Consider the following 17,919-nt stretch of genomic DNA (forward strand, 5'->3'; position numbering starts at 1 on the left):
CAAGTTCAAGTCCCAAGGGTTCAAGGGAGGTTTGACGGGCGGATTAAGCCGCGTTACCCCTTGTATAAAACCCCGGACTAAAGAATGTGTAGCAAGTGGTCTTTGAAATAAGACTGATAAAGCTGAGACTTGGCCTTTAATAGTACTCAAGGCCAATTTCATCTCTATGCCTAATTATAGAAAGGCAAGAATTCTGCCTATGATATATCTCTGAGGGTGCCAACCCTTGGATTCACACCAGGAAACATAAGCAGTCCAGACCCTATAATATATAGTTCTGGAAGCTGGCTTCCTTGCATTAATCAGGGTAGAGATAACTGACCCAGAAAACGTTTCTATAGAATGTGGGTTTCAATAGCCAAGCCGTTAAATTTAGAGACCGTAAGGAAGGATGGAATATCGGTCCCTGTGAGAGCAGATCTGGCCGTAGTGGGAGGGACCATGGGCCCTCCACTGCCATCTTTACGATTTCTGCATACCATGACCTTCTGGGTCATGCTGGTGCCACCAGAATTACCGGCTTTCTTTCCAGCTTGATCCTGCAAAGAAGTCGAGGCAGCAACTGAATAGGAAGAAATGCATAGATCAGTGAAAACTGATCCCATGGGGTCACAAACGCATCTGTTCCACATGCGAGTGGATCCCTTGTTCTGGCCACAAAGTTGACTAAATTTGTGTTGAACCTGGACGCTAGAGGATCTACATCCGGAATCCCCCATCTTTGGCAAACAGCCCGAAATATGTCGGGGTGAAGAGACCATTCCCCTGGGAATAACTGCTGGCGACTCAAGTAGTCCGCCTGCCAATTCTCTACCCCCGGAATGAAGACTGATGATAGGCACGGAACATTCCTTTCTGCCCAAGTTAGAATATGGTTCACCTCTCTCTGCGCTGAGACATTCTTGGTGCCCCATTGGTGATTGATATAGGCCACAGCTGTGGCATTGTCGTATTGGATCCTGACAAGACAATCCCGTAACCTGGAAGTCCAGGCCTTTAGAGCCAGATGCACTGCCCGAATCTCCAGGATATTGATGGGCAAGGTTCTTTCGGTTCTTGACCACTGTCCCTGGACAGTTGTCTTTTCTAGTACTGCTCCCCAGCCTGAAAGGCTGGCATCCGTAGTTACCACTTTCCAGATGACTGGTCTGAAGGATTTTCCTTTCAACAGATTCTGGGTTGGTAACCACCAAGCGAGGCTTTGGGACACTCTTGGGGATAGCCGCATTGGCAAGTCTAAAGCTTGAATTGTTTTGTTCCAAGCAGACAGGATGCTGTTTTTGCAACAGTCTTGAATGAAACTGGGCATAGGGAACTGCTTCAAATGAAGCCACCATGGTTCCTAGCAACCTCATGCAAAGGCAAATGGAGGGATAACCTTTTGACCTGACCATCCGCACCAGCTCTCTTACGGAGTTGATCTTTGCCTGAGGCAAGAACACCTTTTCCTGGGCTGTGACTATGATCAGACCCAAGTACTCCAGCCTTTTTAGCGGTATTAAGGAAGATTTATTTAGGTTGAGAATCCAACCCAAACTCTTCAGATAGTTGGTTGTAGTGCGTACGCTTTGCTCCAAACGAGCCACCAACTGATCTATTAGTAATAGATCGTCTAGGTACGCCCTGTGCCCTTAACCTGGCTAGAGGTGGGGCCAGCACTTTTGTGAACACCCGGGGTGCTGTGGCTAGCCCGAAGGGCAGGGCTACAAACTGGAAATGCTGATGTTCTAACTCGAACCGCAGAAACTTTTGGTGAGCGGGAAATATAGGGACATGCAGATATGCATCCCTGATGTTAAATGATGCCTAGAAGGATAGAAACTACTGACCTGATCGTCTCCATGCAAAAGGAACAGATATTCAGGAACTAATTTAGATTTTTTAGATCTTCTGAAAACCACAGAAGTCTTACCCCCTCCTTGGTGAGGGGGGTTGCCTCTTCATGATGAGGCTTTAGGATTCTGCTTTGCAGGTTTCCAACCCCAGGACTTTTTTTCAGTCTGGGCCTGACCCTGAGGTTTTCCTCTAGAGTCTGACGGCGGAGGCCGTCGCCACTGCCTAGAGGCGGAAGCCCCTGGCGCAGGGGAAAGAGCCCATTTAAATGAAGGGCATTTATACTTTCTTTTGACTGACAAAAGAGTACTTTTCCCACTAGAAATTGTTTGGATATATTTGTCCAAGTCTTCTCCAAATAGTCGCTCCCCATGAAAAGGGAACCCAGTTAGGAGGTTTTTACATGGTGCTTCAGCTGTTTTTTAACCACAAGATTCTACTCATATGCACAAGCATAAGCGTAAGGCGAGAAGGCTGGTGAATAGAATCTTTAATGGCATCTATGGCAAAGCATAATGCTTTTGGTAGTTCAGCCAAATCCCGAGCTTGTTGTGCAGGAATCTCTCTAAGGGGCCTGTTTAAATTGGTCCTTTAGTGATTGACAGACGCCTATTGCAGAGACTGCAGGCTGAGTAACGGCACCTGCCAAGGAAAAAGTCGATTTTAACAGGGATTCCAACTTTTTATCTGTTGGATCCTTAAGCATTTGTGCATTGTCTACAGGACAAGTTAGGCCCTTATTCACACTGGAAATTGCAGCGTCATCTGCTGGTACTTTCCATTTTTTGGAGAATTTCTCCTCCAGGGAATAGAGAATTGAGAATCTCTTAGGAGGGAGAAAATGCTTATCCGGGTGATCCCATTCAGCAAAAATAAGCTGTTGTAGTAATGCATGTGCAGGAAACACATGCGAAGGCTGAGAAGGTTTTAAGGAACCCAAGGAAGAAACTGAGCTTTCAGGAGACTGCGTTGGGGCAGCATGAAAGTGGAATGAACCATCTCCGTAACAGTTTGTATCAGCAATTTCTCAGATTGTGAGGCTGAAAAAGGTTCATCTACCATTGTTTCCTCCACAGGGGAATCATCAGTTTGTTTTTCTTCCTGATCGACTGAGAGTAACACCTCATCCTGTGCCCACTGTTCCCCTTGCAAAGGTTCTGAAGTGGGGGAGGGGGATCTAAAACACTTCATATCCATTTGAATGGAGGATGCGATTAAAGCTGCTAATCTTCCTTCCAGACCCTGCAGGGAGGAGGAAAGGACATCTTCAGTCATGTATACAGGGGCTGAAATGTGAGAAGCAGTTCATCACCATCAATTTGTTCCAATGGCTCACCCTGGCTTGCCATAACTGGTAATTCAGGCGAGGATGACAGCATGGAAATGCGACTCGAGATTCTAACGCCTGGGGGGGAAACCTTTACTTTTTTGCTTTTTGCGGTGTCTTTTTTGGTAGGCATAAAGTACAAAAACAGAGGCACTATACAAAATTGCACTTAATCGCTGAATATAGTCATGACATTTAACGCCGATATAAAGTTCAGCCTAGTGCTGGGAAAAAGGTGTCCTTCCTGTATCAGGAATGCCAGTTTGCAACCCTCACGTGTCCCACAGCTCCTGTGTCCCTGTGTTGCAGGCTGCTTGTTTCCTTCTCGTCAGCCGAGGAGAGACTGACAGACCACAGACCCAACAAGGGGTAAACACGGGGTCTAATAAAATTAGCAGTACCAGCGTGACATCCGCAACCCCTGCGGTGGTGGTGGTGGTGGGGGGGTTAATGTAAGGGGGGGTACAGCGCTTATGTCTCCATAACCCTCTGTTCCCTTCAGGGGGAAGAAAGAAAACATTTTGCAGATTTCTTTTACATTGAAAAAAATCTCCCTGCACACGCTGCTGTGACCACACACAGAATGAGATTTACAGTGAAGACAACAGAGTAAGGTATGTGCATAAACTCTCTCTAGTGGAAAATTAAGGCATGACAAAAAACTGATGTGCTTCTGGAAGGAGGAGGGGTTATATAGGGAGTGAACTTCCTGGATTGGGTATAACCAGTGCCCATCACCTGAAGGTGGCCTATAACCCATTAAGTAATTACTTAAGGCTCTGTGTTCCATAATGTTCGATAAAGCAACAGCCCCACACCATGATGTTCCCACCTCTAAACTTCACTGTTGGTATGGGGGTGTTTTTAGGGTGATGTGCAGTGCCATCTGACCTCCAAACATGGTGTGTATTATGGCATCCAAAGAGTCAAATTTTGGTCCCATCTGACCAGACTATATTCCCCCAGAATTTCACAGGCTTGTCTAAATGTTTTGCAGCAAACTTTACACGAGCTTCAACATGCTTTTTCTTCAGCAATCTAGTCTTGCGTGGTGAGCGTGCATAAGGGCCACGGAGGTTGAATGCATCATTTATTGTTTTCTTTGAAACAATTGTACCTGCTAATTCCAGGTCTTTCTGAAGCTCTCCACAAAGGGTCTTTGGCTCTTGGACAACTCTTCTGATAATTATTGTCAGAAACCTTGCGAGGAGCACTTGTTCTTTGCTGAAATATGTGAAATTGTGTTCTTTTCATTCTTTTCCACTCACAGCAGTGAAAAGAAAGAGACAGAGTTTGGAGAGCATCGCTGCTCTCAGGCACAGCGCTGGATCGAGCTTAGGTATTTGGGAAGAGGGGGAGCAACATTTTAAAGGTTTTTTTTACCTTAAAGCAGAGAATGCAATAAAGGTTAAAAACATTAGCCTTTAGAACCACTTTAACTGCTTGCTGACCAGCCACCGTTGGCAGGTCGGCTCTCCTGCGCAAATCGCCGTAGCTGTACCGCAGCTCACTGCTGTGGGAGCGTGCCCACGGGTCGAGCGGACTCGATGTCAGCCGGCAACCCGCGATCGCCTAGTACAGAGGCAGAACGGGAATCTGCCTGTGTAAACAAGTGGATCCCCAATCTGACAGGGGACATTTCAGAGATCTATTGTTCCCATTGATCGGGAACAGTGATCTCTGTCATGTCCCTGCCAGTCCTTCCCACCACAGTTAAAACACACCCAGGGAACACACTTAACCCCTTGATTGCCCCTATTGTTAACCCCTTCCCTGCCAGTGTAATTTTTACATTGATCAGTGCATTTTTATAGCACTGATCAATGTTTTAATGTCATTGGTCCCCAAAAAGAGTCTGTTTGGGATCAGAATTTTCGCCGCAATGTTACAGTCACGCTAAAAATCGCAGATTGACGCCATTACTAGTAAAAACAATAAAAATAAATAAAAGTCCCTAAATCTATCCCATAGTTTGATGTGATAACATTTGCGCAAACCAATCAATATAGGCCTATTGCAATTTTTTTTTAAACCAAAAATATGTAGAAGAATACATATCGGCCTAAATTCACAAATACATTTTTTTTAATATATATTTTTTGGATATGTATTATAGCAAACCGCAGAGGTGATCAAATACAACCAAAAGAAAGCTCAATTTGTGGGAAAAAAGGATGTCATTTTTTTTTGGGTACAGCATCGCACAATTGTCAGTTAAAGTGACGCAGTGTCATATCGCAAAAAATAGCCTGGTCATTAAAGAGGCAAATCCTTCCGGAAGTGGTTAAAGAGCCTTACACACATACTGAGAGCAGAATTTCATCATATTGTATATCTGACGGCATTACCAGGTTCACATTGAGTTCAGTGGAAATCATTTCAAAAGTCACTTCTGTTTAGGACTCTGGCCAGGATAAAAATAAATTATGTACGGTAATTACGTCACAGATAGGGTGCAATTGCAAAGACTATAATTTGCTACTCCACTGAAAATGGGGTGGTGTAACAAAAAACGAAACATCAATTTAGTCTTCTTGTTTTACATTTGGAGTTTTGAGAGCTCTCCTTTCAGCCCAGCAGGATATATGAGGTGAGCAGCCATATCCAGAGAACTATACATGCTCAGTCAACGGGAATATAAAAGAAATCAAAGAGGTACAGGACTGGGCACATCTGAAGAACACAATATGAAATTAATTTGTTAGCTGAACACCCCTACTGATCTGCTATCCATAAACCAGTTTCAGTATCTCAGCAGGCATTTTTTGCACCTTCCACGATGATTTTGTGCAGTTTTAAAGGTACCTGCAGACTCATTCATATAATTCAGACCTGCATATACAGAAAGGGCTTCAGTAGTTCTTATAACACAACTGCCATTTAAATCATGTATGTGCAAGTAACTCTTAATGTGTATCTAAACCAAAATAGAATGTCATGTATCACAGATTACCAATCCTTAGATGCAGTAGCTGCATTAGTTATCTTTTTTTTTCACCTGGTGATCCTGCCTGTAACACACTTCCTTTCCTAGACGGACGATGCTCAATCACTGTACTGTATGTATGGAAAAGTCATAGTTGTCACCAAGCCTGCACTTTAAATATGTCTTCCTCTCTTTAGCTCCATCACATGGGGGATTGGGGGGGGGGGGGGGGGGGTTGGTAGTTTACAGATAATATTGTACTTTCAGTTCAGCTCACAGTGATACATTTCTGGCAAGATCAACAGGTATTTTTTTTGTACTTTCTGAAAGTGAAAGCGAATGCAGCCAATGCATCTAAAGACTGATAAGCCGTAATAGATTACATTTTTTATTCTTAGGTTTAGATATCTTTTAATGAATACATTGGGTTTCAAACCGAGCTTAGCTTTTTATATTCAAGGTAACCAAGAATATTTGAAAATATAATCTTTCATCATTTTCCATGTTCCTACTGTATTCTGAGAGCAGTTTCAGAAACATCAGTGATTCCGCCAGTTCAAATTTCCTGTCTACTAGCAGATAAAGACAATTGCAGACAAAGGGCTCTCTGCATATACAGAGGTATATACAGATAAAGCATCCAAGGTATTCATTTAGATTTGTTTAGTCTCAAAGCTAAGGCAGGGCCTTCTTTTAACATCAGTGGAAAATACTGCAGCCCCTCTGTTCTCCCTTCCTCCTTTTGAGCAAGCCTCTAGAAAGATCCTTGAAGGCAGGGGCTAAATTGAAATGATAGCAACAGAGCTTTTAATACTGGATTAACCAGGTATGAGCAGCAACACAAGAGTTGATTTTTCTTTGTCCTCAAAAACATGCACGTTGTCGGCAATTTAACCATAAGAAAAATCAAATGGAATGGCTCACAATGAATGGTATTAAGGCTCATTTAGATGGGCACTGACATCTATAGTCTGTAAATGAGCACCTTGTTGATACTCAGACCAATTTGACAGGCGTGCAGGCAAGAGGCCCTGAACACAGACTGCCTGCATTCACGGCTGCTCACCTGCACCGACAGCTGTCAGATTAGGACGAGTGGCTGAGTCGGTGCTGTAGTGCTTCCCAATAGACATAAATTGGCTGCCTGCATGCAGCACCTTGCAGCTAAAGCCACATAAACAGGGTGCTCATTCATAGACTACAGGTGTCAGCACCTGTCTGAATGAGGCCTTACTGAAATCTGGGATTCATCTGGATGTGCTGCACAGCATGAAGGCTAAAGGTGAGTGGACATTTATCAAAGTGCATTAACCTACACCCCACCATTAGATGTAAGATCTAACGATTACAAACAGAGAAAGTAAAAGCTATACTGAAACCTTGATCATTGCATCCATAATAGAGACGTCAAACCCTTCACAGATTCCACACGGACTCCGGATCCTCCAAAGATCCTGATAAGAGACAAAGAGTTTGTGAAAGACTCAATCACATTATACACATTTGGTAATCTTTGCATCCTCTTTTAAAAAAGAAACAGGTTTACGTTAAACCCCCCTATCCCCGGGAATATATACTTACTATTGCTTTGGTCTGCTGCCACTGCATTCAGCGTTGTGAGCTGAAGGAATTACCTGGCACAACAGGGTTTGAGAGGGTGTGTGGCCCACCTAGGCACCGGAATCATTTACCCACTTCCTCTGAGCCCAGGTCACTTGTTGTCATGAAGTTCTGATTACTTGATTCCCTGACCCAGAACAAGTGAGCATATCAGAGCTTTTGACTACTGATCAGAACATTTTTCTGTGTCAATTGATCAGAAAGTACAGAAACCACTCAGTCAGAATCCTGGCAAAGATTTCGAAGAACAGCTTTATCTGTCATACATGACAAAGGGGATGACAACACTTTAAAAATCTGTACTTTTGTAGGCAACTCAGCATCATGTAGTGCGTGTGGTTTAGACCACTTATAAACATGGTCAACCTTGTCTCATTCGATAGGAAAACCTAAGTACTTTCCCCTTCAACTCAACAGTCATCCTCACTGCAGGCCTGATTTCTAATTTTAGCAGACATGCGGCAAATCCATGTAAAAGCAGATATACTGATAACAATGCTAGATGGAATCCAAAATGATCTTATGACTAAAGTGTACCTGAACAAATGGGTTTTATGTAGTTGCCTGGTGTTTTTATGTTTACAGTGGACCTGCTCTTTAATCTTTATAGGCAACTTGGTAAAGTTTATGGCTTTACAGTGCCATGAAAAAGTATTCACACCCCTTGAAATTTTCCTCATTTTCTCATGTTACAACCAAAAACGTAAATGCATTTTTTCGGTATTTTATGTGATAGACCAACACAAAGTGGCACATAATTGTGAAGTGAAAGGAAAATGATAAATGGTTATCAACATTTTTTACAAATAAAATATCTGAAAAGCATGGCGTGCATTTGTATTCAGCCCCCTTTACTCTGATACCCCTAACTAAAATCTAGTGGAACCAATTGCCTTCAGAAGTCACCCTAATTAGTAAATTAATCTCAGTATAAAATACAGCTGTTCTGTGAAGCCCTTGGAAGTTTGCTTGAACCTTAGTGAATAAACAGTGTCATAAAAACCAAGGAACACACCAGTCATGTCAGGAATAAAGTTGTGGAGAAGTTTAAAGCAGAGTTAGGTTATAAAAAAAATATCTCAAGCTTTGAACATCTTACGGAGCACTGTTCAATCCATCATCAGAAAATGGAAAGAGTATGGCACATCTGCAGACCTACCAAGACATGGCCGTCCACTAATCTGACAGGCAAGGCAAGGAGAAAATTTATCAGAGAAGCAGCCAAGAGGCCCATGGAAACTCTGGAGAAGCTGCAGAGATCCACAGCTCAGGTGCTAGAATCTATCCACAGGACAACTATTAGTCGTGCGCTCCACAAATCTGACCTTTATGGAAGACTGGCAAGAAGAAAACCATTGTTAAAAGAAAGCCATAAGAAGTCCTGTTTGCAGTTTGCAAGAAGCCATGTGGGGGACACAGCAAACATGTGGAAGAAGGTGCTCTGGTCAGATGAAATCAAAACTGAACTTTTTGGCCTAAAAACAAAACGCTATGTGTGGTGGAAAACCAACACTGCACATTACCCTGAACACACCATCCCCACTGTGAAACATGGTGGTGGCAGCATCATGTTGTGGGGATGCTTTTTTTCAGCAGGGACAGGGAAGCTGGTCAGAGTAAATGGGAAGATGGATGGAGCCAAATACAGGGCAATCTTAGAAGAAAACCTGTTAAGAGTCTCCAAAAGACTTGACACTGGGGCGGAAGTTCACCTTCCAGTAGGACAACAACCCTAAACATACAGTCAGAGCTACAATGGAATGGTTTAGAGCAAAGCATATTCATGTGTTAGAATGGCCCAAAGTCCAGACCTAAATCCAACTAAGAATCTGTGGTAAGACTTGAAAATTGCTGTTCACATACTCTCGCCATCCAATCTGACAAAGTTTGAGCTATTTTGCAAAGAAGAATGGGCAAAAATATCACTCTAGATGTGTAAAGCTGGTAGAGACATCCCCAAAAAGACTTGCTGCTGTAATTGCAGCGAAAGATGGTTCTACATAGTATTGACTCAGGGGGGCTGAATACAAATGCACGCCACACTTTTCACATATTTGTAAAAAATGTTGAAAACCATTTATTATTTTCCTTCCACTTCACAATTATGTGCCACTTTGTGTTGGTCTATCATATAAAATCTCAATAAAATACATTTACGTTTTTGGTTGTAAAATGACACAATGTGGAAAATTTCAAAGGGTATGAATACTTTTTCAAGGCACTGTATGTATGCATATTTTAGACACTCATGTATACTTTTTACATTTAGAACAATAAACTGAGTACATTTGGTGGCAATAATCTATGACTGTACACCTGCAATAAGCATTTTAGAATGATCTACATGCAGGAATGTGCATCACATCTACATGAGAAGCACTTCTTCCAATAAGGTGCTCCAAAAGAAATAAGTGCTTCTCATTGGTCAGTGTGGTCATGCTGACCAGTGACTCCCTGCCATTGCAAGCATTATGATGGATAGTCAATCCAGGGGTTGTATATTGCCATGCATGGTGTACCATGGGCAGGTTTTTTTTCACCTGGAACATGGCGGAACACTGTTCCCGCACCTCTAGCACTGCCCTGTGCATTCCAATCACTACTGTCACCTCTAAAGAATACCGACTGTATTTAGAAGTGACAGCGCTCCTGTCCCAGCTGCTGCAACAAATCCTCCCCGGGGGCAGCTGATGTTATGTACAGGGAGGCGCCAATGGCATCACTACTAATCCTGGGCATCCAGGCGTTGCCTCGCTACGATTGTCGGCACCCCCAGCTTTTCTCACCGCTGCCTGCCCTGTCACATAAGAGGCGGGGAAGCTTCCGCTAGGCTCCTCCTCGGCTCTGACATTTCTTATGACAGATCATGAGGAGTAGCCTGGGAGGAAGAACATCCCCCCTGTTGCATTGAGCCGCACTGTATCTGAAGTCTGTGTTGGGAGATGGGAGAAGAGATTTGAGGTTCAGGAAAAAAAAAGCATTAATGCTGGCATTTGTACAGGAAGGGGGGTGGGGTGATTGGGGGGACTTGTTCTAGCCGGGGGAAGACAATCCTATCAAGGGTGTGCGGAAGGAACTCTGTACGTAGCACCCTCCTGAACCCTGCACTCTGTATTAGCACCCTCCTGAACCCTGCACTCTGTACATAGCACCCTCCTAAACCCTGCACTGTGTACAAAGTGCACTCCTGAACTCTGCACACTGTATGTAGCACCCTCCTGAACCTTACACTCTTTACGTAACACCCTCCTGAACCCTGCATACTGTACGTAGCACCCTCCTGAACCCTGCACTCTGTATGTAGCACCCTCCTGAACCCTACACTCTTTACGTAGCACCCTCCTGAACCCTGCATACTGTACGTAGCTCCCTCCTGCACTTTACTGGTAGCACCCTCCTGAACCCTGCACTCTGTACAAAGCACACTCCTGGACTCTGCACACTGTATGTAGCACCCACCTGAACCCTGCACTCTGTACATAGCATGCTCCTGAACCCTGCACTGTGTACAAAGTGCACTCCTGAACTCTGCACACTGTATGTAGCACCCTCCTGAACCTAGCATGCTGTACGTATCACCCTCCTGCACCCTGCACGCTGTACGTAGCACCCTCCTGAACCCTGCATGCTATACGTAGCACTCTCCTGAACCCTGCACGCTGTATGTAGCACCCTCCTGAACCCTGCACGCTGTACGCAGCATCCTCCTGAACCCTGTACTCTGTATGTAGCATCCTCCTGAACCCTGCACACTGTACGTATCAACCCCCCCCCTGAACCCAGCACTCTGTATGTAGCACCCTCCTGAACCCTGCATACTGTACGTAGCACCCTCCTGCACTTCACTGGTAGCACCCTCCCGAACCCTGCACTCTGTACAAAGCACACTCCTGAACTCTGCACACTGCATGTAGCACCCACCTGAACCCTGCACTCTGTACATAGCACCCTCCTGAACCCTGCACTGTGTACAAAGCAAATTCCTGAACTCTGCACACTGTATGTAGCACCCTCCTGAATCCTGCAAGCTGTACATAGCACCCTCCTGCACCCTGCACGCTGTACGTAGCACCCTCCTGAACCCTGCACGCTGTACGTAGCACCCCCCTGAACCCAGCACGCTGTGCGTAGCACCCTCCTGAACCCTGCATGCTGTACGCAGCATCCTCCTGAACCTTGTACTCTGTACGCAGCATCCTCCTGAACCCTGTACTCTGTATGCAGCACCCTCCTGAACCCTGCACTCTGTACGTATCACCCCCCTTGAACCCTGCACTCTGTATGTAGTACCCCACTAAACCCTACACTCTGTATGTAGCACCCCCCTGAACCCTGCACTCTGTATATAGCACCCCCCTTAACCTTGCACTCTGTATGTAGCCCCCCCTGAACCCTGCACTCTGTATGTAGCACCCTCCTGAACCCTGCACTCTGTACAAATGCACTCCTGAACTCTGCACATTGTATGTAGCACCCTCCTGAGCCCTTCGCTCTGTATGTAGCACCCTCCTGAACCCTGCACTCTGTATGTAGCACACTACTAGTATTTATTATCCCTTTAAGACCCTCCCACACCTATTTGCTGCGGAGAAGGTGGGGGGCATGGTTGAGTTCCTGCACCTATTCTCCGAGAAAAAAAGCCCTGAGCATGGGACATCAGAGCCGCTATGAGCAGCAGGGTCCAGAGAGGTGGCCAGGATATTTGGAGTTAATTCATTTTCCCTGAAAAAGGTGAGCGTACCCTTTAATAAAATGCCTTTATTTTGCAGTTTTTTTCTGTGTTCAGGATTTGTGTTGTATCCCGTGTCAATGGAAATATACACCTCTGCTGGAGGGTAGACAGACATTGGAGGAAGTTTAGAATGGTATTTAGTAAAATCCCTAACACTCCTTATTATACAAGCCAGTGGTTTTATTTTGTAACAGACAAGGGGATCTATTAGCAGAGCCTCTTCTGCATGACGCACGGGAAAAGGTCAGCGTGACTTATCCTGCGTAATGCGCCACGATTCAGATGTGAAGCTTATTCTGCGATGACAAACTCACATGCGGCCCCCATGAATCATGCGTTAATGTGCTGCAATAGCTTTCCCAGCCTATAATGAAAACAAATGGCCACCATCGACCTGCAGCCTCTCCGCAGAAATGAGGGATAATACAATAACATCATGACGGGGAGATTTTTCCTGCTAATTCCGCACAGTGGTGACAAATGGATTTGTGGTGTGTGGAGGGAGCAGAGCAGAGCCGGAGACACCCAAAAAGCCCAAATAAAATGGTCAGTTTTAACCAGATCGACTGTTATATCCAGGGCCACCATTTGAAATCAATACACCCTAAATGACAGGTCCTCCCCCAGCACACACTGTATGAAACAGGACCTGTCATTACTTGGCCCCCACATACACTCACCGGCCACTTTATTAGGTACACCTTTTCAATTGCTTGGTAACACAAATTGCTAATCAGCCAATCACATGGCAGCAACTCAATGCATTTAGGCATCTAGACGTGGTGAAAATGACTTGAAGTTCAAACCAAGCATCAGATTGAGGAAGAAAGGGGATTTAAGTGACTTTGAACGTGGCACGGTTGTTGGCGCCAGACGGGCTGGTCTGAGTATTACAAAAACTGCTGATCTACTGGGATTTTCACGCACAACCATCTCTCGGGTTTACAGAAAATGGTCTGAAAAAGAGAAAATATCCAGTGAGCGGTAGTTGTGTGGAGGAAAATGCCTTGTTAATGTCAGAGGTCAGAGGAAAATGGGCAGATGATAGAAAGGCAACAGTAACTCAAATAACCACCCTTTACACCAAAGGTATGCAGAATTCCATCTCTGAATGCACAAAACATCGAACCTTGAAGCAGATGGGCTACAGCAGCAGAAGACCACATTGGGTGCCACTCCTGTCAGCTAAGAGCAGGAAAACAGGAAACTGAGGCTACAATTTGCACAGGCTCACCAAAACTGGACAATAGAAGATTGGAAAAACGTTGCCTGGTCTGATGAGTCTCGATTTCAGCTGTGAAATTCAGATGGTGGGGTCAGAATTAGGTGTAAACAACATGAAAGCATGGATCCATCCTGCCTTAGGCTGGTGGATGGTGGTGGTGTAATGGTGTGGGGTATATTTTCTTGGCACACTTTGGGCCCCTTAGTACCAATTTTAGCATCGTTTAAACACCACGGCCTACCTGAGTATTGTTGCTGACCATGTCCATCCCTTTATGACTACAGTGTCCCCATCTTCTGATGGCTCCTTCCAGCAGGATAATGCACCATGTCACAAAGCTCCAATCATCTCACCACCGGACAATGAGGTCACTGTACTCCAATGGTCTCCATACTCACCAGATCTCATCCAATAGAGCTCCACACTCACCAGATCTCATCCAATAGAGCTTCACACTCACCACATCTCATCCAATAGAGAACCTTTGGGATGTGGCGGAAGATTCAAATCACGGATGTGCAGCAGACAAATCTGCAGCAACTGTGTGATGTTATCATGTCACTATGGAGCAAAATCTCAATGGAATGTTTCCACCGTCTTGTTGAATCTATGCCATGAAGAATGAAAGCAGTTCTGAATGCAAAACGGAGTCCAACCCGGTACTAGCACCTAATAAAGTGTCCAGTGAGTGTACACTGTAATGTATATAGTATTGTGACAGTGCTATGCCCTGCCACTGTGTAAAAAGAGGTAAAGGGCACAAAGGCTTCTCAAGGAGACAGATTGAGGGGCTCCAGAATGGCTGTTATGAACAGAGAAAATTGGGTTTTTCGGTTATCTCAAGGTTTTGTAATTCCCAGATTGGGGCCTGGAGTCCAGAGACTTCAAAGTGTCTTGGGAGGGAAGCCTCTAACCCTGTGTCAAGGTCATACAAGAGATCAGCAGGCTGTATACAGTTCTTAAATTCAAGGGGCTGTTTGCAGTTCAGGGCTCTACCCAGAAGACAGGAAGATCCCTGCCCAGAAGCCAGGGCATGGGCCAGAGCTGCAAGGAACTGCAAAAGAAAGAGAGACCTGCGAGAGTGAAAGAAAGGTGCGGAGGTTGCACATGAGCACAATGATGCTGTGTAAGGGTTTGGGGGGGGTAAACGTTTCAGATTGAGGCCTGAGCAGCGGGACTGCACAAAGAATTCCAAGAGGCTTCAGGTCATTTTTTTTTTGTGTTCAGAAGTGATGGTAAAAACCTGCGTGAAGACAACCATTTGTTTTTGTGGAACTTCTACTTTGGTCTAAAATAAAATAACAAGCCCTAAAACAGGATTTCCTGGCTGGACTGAACTCACTGGAATATAAACCTGCAGCAACCTGCAAGCCTTACCATGCTGTATACTGGACCAGCACTTCTGGTAGTGTTGAAGGTTGCGTGCTGCATGCCCCTTCTCCTCCTTCACATTCCTACTGGCCACTAAGGCAGCTCATCATAGGGATGGGCCAACAGGAATGCGTGGGATATGGGAGACTACCACAAATCTCTGTTTTTCCTGTCAGAATAGTTCATTATTTCAGCAAGGCCTAGAGGCTATTGCAGCCCTCAGGTATATTCATGAACGTCTGAATATCGAAAATAGGATTTTTTAAAACAGCTTACCTGTAAAATCCTTTTCTTTCGATGGACATCACGAGAGACAGAGCCTCAGTAATTACTGATGGGTTATATAGGTATCACTGGTGTTTGGACACTGGCACACCCTAACCAGGAAGTTCAACCCCCTATATAATCCCTCCCCCTTGCAGGGATACCTCAGTTTTGTAGCCAAGCAATATAGTGTATTAGAAGAGGGGCGGGACCTCTGTGTCCCGTGATGTCCATCGAAAGAAAAGGATTTTACAGGTAAGCTGTTTTAAAAAAATCCTATTTTCTTTCTCGAACATCACGGGACACAGAGCCTCAGTAATTACTGATGGGATGTCCCAGAGCAATGCTATCTGAGGGGGGGGGGAACCACAACCAAGTAGTGTGCAATCAGACCTGAGGACCCTGTACCGCTGCCTGCAGCACACTATGCCCAAAGGCGATATCCTCATGCCTTCTCACATCCACCTGATAGAATCTGGTGAATGTATGGACTGAAGACCAGGTTGCAGCCTTGCAGATTTGAGCCATAGAGGCCCGGTGATGCACTGCCCAAGAAGCACCAATAGCCCTTGTGTAATGTGCCCTGATCTGAAACGGAGGAATCCTCCTTTCAAACCGTAAGCTTGAATGATCAATTGTCGAATCCATTTAGAAATGGTAGCTTTTGATGCTGCTTGTCCTCTACTGGGACCTTCTGGCAGCACAAACAAAACATCCGTCTTGCAAATCTGAGCAGTCACTTCCAGATAGGCCTTAACTGCTCTTACTACATCCAACGAATGTAGTGACCTTTCTTCCGGAGAACAGGGATCTGCAAAAAAGGAAGGTAGAACAATGTCTTGGTTTAGATGAAAATGTGAAACCACCTTCAGTAAAAAACTAGGATGAGGGCGCAGTACCACTCTATCCCTGTGAACAATCAAATAAGGCTCTTTACAGGAAACAGCTGCTAATTCTGATACTCTTCTAGCAGAAGAGATGGCTACCAGAAAAATTAACTTCCTTGTCAGCAAGACCAAAGGAATCTGACGTATTGGTTCAAAAGGCTGTTTCTGTAACACAGACAGAACCAAATTCAAGTCCCAGGGGTTTAGGGGCGCCTTAACCGGAGGATTAAGATGCGTCACCCCCTGCATAAAGTTTCGGACCAAATAATGCGAAGCAAGTGGCCGTTGAAATAATACTGATAGGGTCGAGACCTGGTCCTTGATGGTATTCAAGGCCAGCTTCCTCTCTAATCCCAATTGTAGAAAATCAAGAATTCTACCAATCACATATTTTCTGGGATGCCAACCCCTGGATTCACACCAGGATATATAAGCTTTCCAGACTCTATGATAAATCAATCTGGAAGCTGGCTTCCTTGCATTGATCAAGGTAGATATCACAGGACCTGAAAGCCCACGACTCTTCAGAACGTGGGTCTCAATAGCCAAACCGTCAAATTTAGCGTTTGTAAAGCAGGATGGAACACTGGACCCTGAGATAACAGGTCTAGGCGTACCGGTAGTGTCCACAGGGAACCCACCGTCATCCTTACTATTTCCGCATACCACGTCCTTCTGGGCCAAGCGGGGGCCACCAGAAGTACTGACTTCCTTTCCTGCCTGATCCTGCGAAGGAGTCGTGGCAGTAGCAGAATAGGCGGGAATGCATAAATTAGTGAGAACCGATGCCACGGAATCACCAACGCATCCGTCCCGTGTGCAAGAGGATCTTTTGTCCTTGCCACAAATCTGTCTATCTTTTTGTTGAATCGGGATGCAAAGAGATCTACATCTGGAACCCCCCATCTTTGGCATATGGCCCAAAAGACATCGGGATGCAGAGACCATTCCCCTGGGAGTAACTGCTGGCGACTTAAATAGTCCGCCTGCCAGTTCTCTATCCCCGGAATAAAAACTGCCGATATGCACGGCACATGCTTCTCTGCTCAGACTAAGATCTGGTTCACCTCTCTTTGAGCAGCTCGGCTCTGGGTGCCTCCCTGATGATTGACATAAGCCACTGCTGTGGCATTGTCGGACTGGATCCTGACCGGGCAACCCAGTAGCCTGATAGTCCAGGCCTTTAGGGCTAGGTATACCGCAAGGATATCCAGAATGTTGATGGGTAAGGTCCTCTCGGTCTTGGACCATACCCCTTGGACCACAGACTGTTCCAGAACTGCTCCCCAACCCGACAGACTGGCATCTGTTGTTATCACCGTCCAGGTAACCGGTAGAAAGGATTTCCCCTTCTGCAGGTGTTCGGGTATTAGCCACCAATTGAGGCTGTGACGCACCGCATGAGACAGGTGCATCGGAAAGTCCAATGCCTGAACCTTCTTGTTCCAGGCTGACAGAATACTGTGTTGCAGCATTCTTGAATGAAACTGAGCATAGGGAACTGCTTTGAATGAAGACACCATCTTCCCTAGTAGCCTCATACAAAGGCGGACAGAAGGACCCTTCTTGGTCCTGACTGCCAGAATCAGCTCTCTTAAAGCAGTGATCTTTGCCTGAGGTAGAAATATTTTCTCCTGGCTTGTATCTATGATCAGACCTAAATACTCCAGTCTTCTTACTGGTTTTAGGAAAGATTTTTCTAGGTTGAGGATCCAACCCAGGTGCTCCAGATAC

General features: G+C 45.2%; 1 protein-coding gene across 1 annotated transcript in view; it reads right to left on the reverse strand.

Moving 5' to 3' along the window:
• The window catches only part of PRMT7 (protein arginine methyltransferase 7), a 102,169-nt gene that overhangs the window by 17,314 nt on the left and 66,936 nt on the right, over positions 1-17,919 (reverse strand). The window contains exon 15 of the mRNA XM_073605460.1: positions 7,466-7,540. Coding sequence (XP_073461561.1) covers positions 7,466-7,540 — 75 coding nt within the window. The remainder of the gene's footprint in view (positions 1-7,465; positions 7,541-17,919) is intronic.

This window comes from Aquarana catesbeiana, linkage group LG11, assembly GCF_042186555.1.
Source record: "Aquarana catesbeiana isolate 2022-GZ linkage group LG11, ASM4218655v1, whole genome shotgun sequence".
NCBI classification, from domain to species: domain Eukaryota; kingdom Metazoa; phylum Chordata; class Amphibia; order Anura; family Ranidae; genus Aquarana; species Aquarana catesbeiana.